Source organism: Maylandia zebra, linkage group LG11 (genome assembly GCF_041146795.1).
Source record: "Maylandia zebra isolate NMK-2024a linkage group LG11, Mzebra_GT3a, whole genome shotgun sequence".
Classification (NCBI taxonomy): domain Eukaryota; kingdom Metazoa; phylum Chordata; class Actinopteri; order Cichliformes; family Cichlidae; genus Maylandia; species Maylandia zebra.
In genome coordinates this window covers 25,649,645-25,658,375 of record NC_135177.1, presented here as the reverse complement: position 1 = coordinate 25,658,375, position 8,731 = coordinate 25,649,645, and the positions used below count along the sequence as shown (strand labels likewise).

The following is an 8,731-nucleotide window of genomic DNA, read 5'->3' as shown; positions in this document are numbered from 1 at the left end:
TCAGTCTCTGAGACCTATGTCTTTATTGTTAACCCACTTCAGTGTTGCTTCTTTCTAACAACCTGTACCTGGCAAACTGAGGGGCACAAAACTGACAAAGCACTACAATAAGAGCCGCTAACACTAGAGGGAGCTGTTGATATTGTAAAATTGTGAGATGGGGAGGCGGGTCAGGACTGACAAACCTAAAACTGAAGCAGAATCCTGACTCCACTCAATCCCTTTTCAAGTGGGGTGCAAGATGCTGTTTAAGTAAACCTAATTACATTAAGTTCACAGTCAAAGACCAATGTAGGAGCTGAAGTAAAGGTAAACAGCGATAAATTGAATCCTGTGCAGACATGTCAATGTAAATACAGCATACAAGGCAAAAACAGAGTTTGTACAATTCTAGTGAGTTTCAAAGTGAGAAACAAACAAACAAGCAAGGAAAACATGGAAAGCAGAAGAAATGGTGAGTAAGCAGCTTCTTAAAAAACTATTTATACCCCCTTTATTCCAATATCCCTTAATAAAATCCAGTGCTACCAATTGCCTTCAGAAGTCATGTAATTAGTAAATAAGAGTCCACTTGTGTGAACTTTAATGTCAGCTTAAGTACAGCTGCTCTTTGAAGCCCTCAGAGGTTTGTTAGAGATCACTGGTGAACAAACAGCATCGTGAAGATCAAGGAAAGCACCAGACAGGACAGAGATGAAGTTGTGGAAAAGTTTAAAACAGAGTTAGGTTATGGAAACATATCCCAAATTTTACTGAGTACTGTTTTATTAATCTGAAGAAGAGTGTGACACATCTCCAAACCTGCCGACACATGGTTGTCAACCTAATTTGGCAGCCAGGAGGGCGAAGAGAACAAGTCAAGAAGCATGGTGACTGTGGAGGAGCTGCAGAGATCCACCTGAGCAGTGGGAGAATCTGTTCACAGGACAATTATTCATGGCGGGAGCACTCTGTTCATGCACTCTACAAATCTGGCTTTTATGGAAGAGTGGCATGAAAAAAGACACTGTAGAAAAGAGCAGAGGTCCACACAAAGATAGATGTCAGTGACATGGAAAGAGGACATGGACCTAACATACTAAAACAAGAAATTAAGAAATATAAATACCAAACTCAGAGTCAGCAGAAAACAACATAGTCAGGAAGTCATTGGTACAGAATTTAATGTTACAGTTACAGAGATTTCTGACTGAAAGTGATCGTTTGAATAGGAATGCTACATGTCTCCATCTGTCTTATGTGGTAACCCAAGTGTATTAAGTTGGATTTGTTAATATGTAAACATCCAGACTGCTTTTGAAAATAACAGGATTTCCTGAGGATGTTGATCCTACCCATGGCTACACCCTTTTTCCTAGAAAACTTCTTAAAAAAAACACCCTTAGATTTTTCTTGCTACAAAATTCTTATAATTAATTTTTTTTAAAAACTCTTCACACACTCAGCATAGGCAAAGTGAACGCAAAGTACAGTAAAGCACACCACCGCTGGACTCTAGAGCAGTGGGGATGTCTTTTCTGGAATCATAAATCACGCTTCTCCACCTGGCAATCCAATGGATGTATTTGGCGGTTGCCAGGACAGTGGTACTTGTCTGATTGTGTTGTGCCAAGTGTAAAGTTAGGTAAAGGGAGGATTATGGTGTGGAGCTGTTTTTCAGGGCTCAGCCACTTAAGTCGAGTGAAAGGAAATCTTAATAATTCAGCATCCAAAGACATTTTGACAATTTCCTGCTCCCAACCTTCTGGGAATAATTTGGAGATGGCCCCTTCCTGTTCCAACATGACTGCACACCAGTGGGCAAACTAAGGTCCACAAAGGGGGAGGACAGTGGATGTATTAGACAAACAATGGTGAATATGGAGCTGTCAGGCAGGAGGAAAAGAGAAATGTGGGGTTCATAGATGTAGTGAGAAGGACATGCAGAGGCCTGGTGTGACGGAGGAGGATGCAGAGGACAGGGTGAGCTGGAGGGAAATGTTCTGCTGTGGTGACTACTAAAGGCAGCATCTGAAAGAGGAATGCTAAAATGCAGATATCCACGGATAACACGTTAACCAGAATTAATTCATATAAGGCGCACCAGATTATAAGGTGCGCTGTCATTTTTGAGAAAATTAAAGGATTTTAACCCATTTAATCCCACAGGCAACAATTGTTGCCATTTTAACCCCCTATTACGTTTACAAAATTTATTATTTTGCAGTGAAAAATTTGGGATTAAACGGGTTAAGTGCGCCTTATAATCCAAGAAATACAATAATTGCCTGTAAAATATAAACGTAAAAATGTAACTTCTGCAGTGCCAACAGGGCTCAGCAATTGATTTCCCCCAAGTGTTACATAACTGCTGTGCAAGGCCACACGAATAAACTTATAAAGGATAAATTTAATAATGCGCAGAACAGAGTTCAGCTTACTCAAGCAGCTCTTCATAGCAGCCCCATTTTCTCATGTAGCCCCATGGGACATTAATTGCTCATCCCTACAACCATATGCAATTTTTATAATTTTGACATCACATTGTGTGTCCTATGACACAAGTGAGTTCTTGATAAACCCAACAGAATGTGTTGATGATGGCACTGTGAGGCAGGATTAGGTAGAATATAGGCATTCATAATCTATAAAACAGTCTCACAGGTTTTCTATTTATTCTTTGTGAAGTAATTATCAAAGGTTCTATAAAATCAGAAGTGTTCAGGGCAACTGTTTCCAGTAAATGTGCACGCATAGGAATCCAAACGGATACAAAAAGACTGCAAAAAGACTTACCTTGCTGCAAATAAAACATTTATAAAGTATTTTAACAGAAGTTTAAAATACTTTATAAAAGTCAGTAAATATTGCAGTTCTTCCACACTCAAAGACCTGAAGACTTTTGAAGGCTTTCACATTGGAAATTTCAAAAGGCATTGATTTTGAAAAACAAATCTGAGTGATATGATAGTAAATGTGCTTCATCTTACCTGAAAGCTGGACTGTGCTACTTTATGGTAATTTGAACCACAGTTTTAAAATTTGGATTCCCTACTCAATATGACCTATTGCCACTGATTTTCAGTCCAGTTCTTGTGTAATTTAGCATACGTCAGGCTTTTGTCAGTGGGGCAGGTGAGTGATCTTCTCTTGGTGGGTCTGTCTCCTCTGAAACTCTGTTTCCAAATTCTATCGAAACAGCTGATTCCTGACTTCACCCTCGTAAACAACTCTTTCTGTTGACAGCAGTGGGCATGTGAAAAGAGAAAGCGCAGGTAAATCTGAAATCACCTCTTCAGTAGTAGCCTGCTCACCATAGTGAGCCCAACAGAGATTGCCAAATCATTGCATTGCACCTGGAGAAGGACCAGGAGACCATGACACAGGTACAAGGACTGTACGGAAAAATGAAAAATGAGTAAACATGTCCAAAATCTGACTCCTTGGAAGCAAAGGCTCAAGAATTTTACACAGTAATGTAAAGGTGATGAAAGGACGTGCTGTGATTTTTTTTTTAGGTCTCCATAAGACTCTATAATCACCACTGTTTATATTATTGAATCTCCAGGCAAATTATTTTAATCTACACTGTCTTTTAATCAGATTCCACCAGAGGGCAATCCTCTTACATGTAATCAGACTTTACATGTGTTTTTTCTATTGTATTATTTTACATTAGACATTGTCTGACATGTCTGACATCTATTGTAAACATACAGTTAAACTTAATGTAGCACTCATGTGTTGTGTTTCATTTCAGTTGATCAATGTAATGTAATATGAGCCCACCTGTCTTCGTAGAAACAAGGAGGTCTCACAACTCAGCTCTTATTTTTTAAGTATTTAAATTAACTTCAAATAATAGACATAAAGACAGTATACTAAATACCACTATAAAGTTTGCTGACTTTGAAATGTGTAATTCTCAAGTAGATTCTAATGTTTTTGTTTTTTTGTCCAATTTTTATTTACTTCAAAGTATTTTCATTGCAGTAAGCTACTTTAAGGTCAGATCTGTCCACATTTAAACCTCAACTACATGAATACTTTTGACATAAATAGGTTTTTTAATTAATGATGTTATCAAACATAATGAGCTTCCAAACCTTTTGGTACTTTTGCTTCTTATAAAAACAAATGTTGGGTCTAATAACGGCTCTTTGGATTTCGCTCATGAAATATCAGAGTTGATGTCTTAGTTACAGTTTCTATATTTGTTGACTTATGCATGGTTACCTCTAAGTGCATTTTTACATTTAGCAACCAGTGAGGTTTATGAAGGTTAAGGTTCTAATCTTGACAGATAATCTTGCGTTAAACTTGACAGTGTGCCTCAAGTAAATGTTGCAAGTGCAGCTGTGTTGCAATGGCTTAGAGCTAATGAGTCACTCATTTGTGAAAATTCTTTCTGTCGTCAAACTCGGACCACCTGGCTCCAAACTGTGTGCCACTGAAGTTCCCTGTAAAACAGATCTGACTTTCAGCTGCTCCCTTATTTCTGAAAGACTCATCACAAAAAGTGGGTCTGCATATGTGATATGGCAGAGTTTTTTTTATGGCAAATAACCTTCCTGATGCACTACCATTTATCTAGGCACATACTGAGCAGGTTTTGCATGTCAGGCAAATGTGTGAACCACTTCACCATGGTGCCACATGCAGTTTTCTATAATAAAAAAATAAACAAGAAAAACAGAGAGCTGTCTTCCTGGAACTTTGCACCTGGAAGTGAGCTATGTCAACCTTCAGGTTTCCAGCCAAGAGTGCGTTCTTGCACAAAACAAAGTTTATCAGCTTTGTGGTATTTTCAGTATTTTCATGCTAGATTATAGAGGTTAAATCCATTTAGTGTTTTCCTCAGTGAGATTAATAATTGTGCTCTTTTTTTTTCTTTTTTTTTAGCAATGACATTCCTGGCAAAATGTAAACCTGTAGGGAGGCAATGAAAAAATACATAAAAGACAACTGAATAATCATTTTCTTTAAAACATTTAATACAAAAATATTCAGTATCGGTCAAAATAAAGGTTGCGTTTCAATGATACATAGAAAATTTAAGAAGCACTATAGCCATTTCATCTTTTGCAGCACAAAACATTTTAAAGGACACAAATAGGATGATTGATTTATACATGTTACAACATAAATTATAACATATACAGATTTAAAATCTTTTAAAAATTTACAATCTACTGGGAATAAATACATGAGATCTGACTCTGAGTACTTACGTAAACGTTACCCAATACTGCTGATCAAGCTTTTTAGAAATGTGGAAATCAAAAATTTTCACAGTAAGTTAGCAAGAAATATTTTGTGACAACATCAGCATTTTGCAATCGTTTTACTCCATTGCTCGTGTCACACACAAAAGAAATCAAAAGAATACAAACTGCACACTTCCAAAAAAGCACCAATAACATGTAGCAAATATTTTTGAGAACATTTTATTTCAGTTTTCACCTCACTTTACTATACAAGCTTCACACCCAAAACCACAAAAATATATTTTCATCTTCCTTTCTCTTTATGTATCTCTGACTAAAATCACACCATGACAGAATACGAGGTGTTTTCACTCTCTGCAGAACTGAACGATCCCGTGGCTTTTCTAAGCCTTCGCTCTCGCCACCCTTCCATTGCCAGCCAGCTCCTCTGTCCCAGTAGCCCCTTACACATTCTGACTAGCTCCCGCCTGAATTTCACTCCTACAAAGCCGTACAGCAGAGGATTGAGGGCACAGTGTGACAGCCCCAGACTTTCAGTGATCAGAGTTCCAACGTCAAGCACATAGCCAAGCTCACAGGATGCACTTAACACACCCAGCCTTAGCAGACTATCTGCCAGCTGGAAGCAGGTGTATGGAGCCCAACAGATTACAAATACAGACACTAAGGAGATGATGAGGCGGAGAGACTTGCGCTTTTGGCGGCGAGAGGCATTGCACAGAGACCTGAAGATCCGGATGTAGCAGTAGAGCATAACTAGGAGGGGAACCCCAAAGCCCAGCACTACACTGACAAACTTCAGCCCCACCTGCCACTGTAAAGTGTTTTCAGTGAACCACACCTGGCACACGGGCCCCCTCTGCTGACCGACAAGGTCTATCATCACCACTTGTTTAAAGTAAATGTCAATTCCACTCAAGCCCAGACAGACTGCCCAGATGATGGCACATGCAAACTGAGCATGGCATGTGCTTCGTTTCCAACTTGAGCTGATGGCATGAACGATTGCCAGGTATCTGTCAAAGCTGATGCAGGCCAGGAAGAGGATGCCACTGTACCGGTTTAGGGAGAAGAGAGCACCAGAGATCTTACAAACAGCCAAGCCGAACATCCAGTGGTGAGCCCATTGCACTGCAAACAGGGGCAGAGTGAAGGCCAGAAGAAGGTCTGAAATGGCCAGGTGAAGGAGGAAGGTGTCTGTTAAGGAAAAGGCACAAGCTCCACTACTCTGAGAGATTCTGTAGCGTCTGATCACACACAGCACCAGCACGTTGCCAACAACTGCCAAGACGAACACCAGGCTGTATACTACAGGGGAGTACTTTTCTGCAAAACCATAGATGTCTTCCTCTAAGCACGGGGCTGCAACAGCTTCTGTCGTATTTCCATAATAATCATAGTCCTGTGAGAAGACAGAGATACAGAACTCATCAATGTCTTTCAATGTCTGGGTAATTAAAAAAAAAAAAGACTTGCTTTTGGATAAGGTTCAGGTAACACTTTGTGTTTCCTAATGAACAATTATGCATAACAACTAAATAACTAATTTAAATTAATAACTAAATTTTAAAAATATCCACTCACCCAGATATTGTCTGTGGTTGACATGGCTGAATCTGGGATTGGACGGCGAGCCAGCAGAAGACCTAAAACCTTCCAAGGGAGATGAGAGTACTGTTCTCATAAACACGTTTGCCAAACATCCCTTTTCACATCTTGCCTTAGCCAGATGACAGAGGATCAGAAAGAAGAAGTAAGAATTTCAGGAACTGATTGTTTTTTTTTTCAGTTTTAGACAGATGAAAACATAGCTAAAGTGGGAATTGATGACTGTTTCAGGAAATTTTTTACACATATTTTTAATCTGTGTCTCCACCTAGTTGTAAGCGTCAGCCAGACAGACAGAGCATGACTACTGTGCGGAAAAATGAAAAATATTCCATTGCAAGAAAACTTAGAAGAAAATGCATCCTCTTTGAAAACACAAATTGATTACACATCATAAAGTAAAAAACTGTAAGTTGTCAGGTTTTAAAAAGCAGAAAGTTGTTTTTGCAAAGAAATCCTCCACAACTAAGGAGAAGTGAAAGTGCTTTGTTGGCACAAATTTTACACTCGCCACTGCTGCAAGTTCAACTTGCTTTGACATATCAAGCATTTCACTCAACCTACAATGTAGGAACTTGTTTGTTTGTTTCTTCAGGAGTATTTTTTTTCCTGTTTTTGTCAATTTATAGAATGTGAAAATATAAAACAGTTTAGAGCTCAGCAGGACTGCATTACAAGATTTATTAAGTGATTTCAAACATTGGTGACTTTGGATTTCGCTCATGAAATATCAGAGTTGATGTCTTAGTTACAGTTTCTATATTTGTTGACTTATGCACGGTTACCTCTAAGTGCATTTTTACATTTAGCAACCAGTGAGGTTTAAGAAGGTTAAGGTTCTTATCTTGACAGATAATCTTGCGTTAAACTTGACAGTGTGCCTCAAGTAAATGTTGCAAGTGCAGCTGTGTTGCAATGGCTTAGAGCTAATGAGTCACTCATTTGTGAAAATTCTTTCTGTCGTCAAACTCGGACCACCTGGCTCCAAACTGTGTGCCACTGAAGTTCCCTGTAAAACAGATCTGACTTTCAGCTGCTCCCTTATTTCTGAAAGATTCATCACAAAAAGTGGGTCTGCATATGTGATATTTAATATGGCAGAGGTTTTTTTTTATGGCAAATAACCTTCCTGATGCACTACCATTTATCTAGGCACATACTGAGCAGGTTTTGCATGTCAGGCAAATGGTAAATGGCCTGCATTTGTATAGCGCTTTTTCAAGTCCTTAAGGACCCCAAAGCGCTTTACACTACATTCAGTCATTCACCCATTCACACACTGGTGATGGCAAGCTACATTGTAGCCACAGCTGCCCTGGGGCGCATTGACAGAGGCGAGGCTGCCGGACACTGGCGCCACCGGGCCCTCTGACCACCACCAGTATGTGTGAACCACTTCACCATGGTGCCACATGCAGTTTTCTATAATAAAAAAATAAGCAAGAAAAACAGAGAGCTGTCTTCCTGGAACTTTGCACCTGGAAGTGAGCTATGTCAACCTTCAGGTTTTCAGCCAAGAGTGCGTTCTTGCATAAAACAAAGTTTATTAGCTTTGTGGTATTTTCAGTATTTTCATGCTAGATTATAGAGGTTAAATCCATTTAGTGTTTTCCTCAGTGAGATTAATAATTGTGCTCTTTTTTTTTTCTTTTATTTTAGCAATGACATTCCTGGCAAAATGTAAACCTGTAGGGAGGCAATGAAAAAATACATAAAAGATTTCTGGGGGGAAAAAAAAAAACATCCCTCACTGAAAACAAAAGATCTCTCTATAAACATGCATTACATATTACTCAAGGGCGGCGTACTGCAGGTTTTAGATATCACCCTGGATCAACACACCTGAATCAAATGATTAGTTCATTACCAGAAGTCTGGAGAACTTCAAGACATGTTGAAGTAATTTAGCCATTACA

The 8,731-nt window shown here is 39.0% G+C and overlaps 1 protein-coding gene across 1 annotated transcript; it reads right to left on the bottom strand.

Moving 5' to 3' along the window:
• Positions 1–4,952: 4,952 nt before the first annotated feature.
• cxcr3.2 (chemokine (C-X-C motif) receptor 3, tandem duplicate 2) lies at positions 4,953–6,911 on the bottom strand. Its single transcript, XM_004550901.4, has 2 exons — positions 6,792–6,911; positions 4,953–6,609 (listed from the first exon to the last, which is right to left on the bottom strand). The coding sequence occupies exons 1-2, from the start codon at positions 6,813–6,815 to the stop codon at positions 5,527–5,529; spliced, it is 1,107 nt and encodes a 368-aa protein (XP_004550958.1). The 5' UTR covers positions 6,816–6,911; the 3' UTR covers positions 4,953–5,526.
• Between the last annotated feature and the right edge of the window lie 1,820 nt (positions 6,912–8,731).

What these genes read in the sequence shown, in the direction of transcription:
- cxcr3.2 (XM_004550901.4), bottom strand. Translation starts at nt 6,815, where the DNA reads ATGTCAACCACAGACAATATCTGG. An exon ending in CAACCACAGACAATATCTGG is followed by an intron (nt 6,610 to 6,791) that starts GTGAGTGGATAT and finishes GTCTTCTCACAG; the next exon opens with GACTATGATTATTATGGAAA.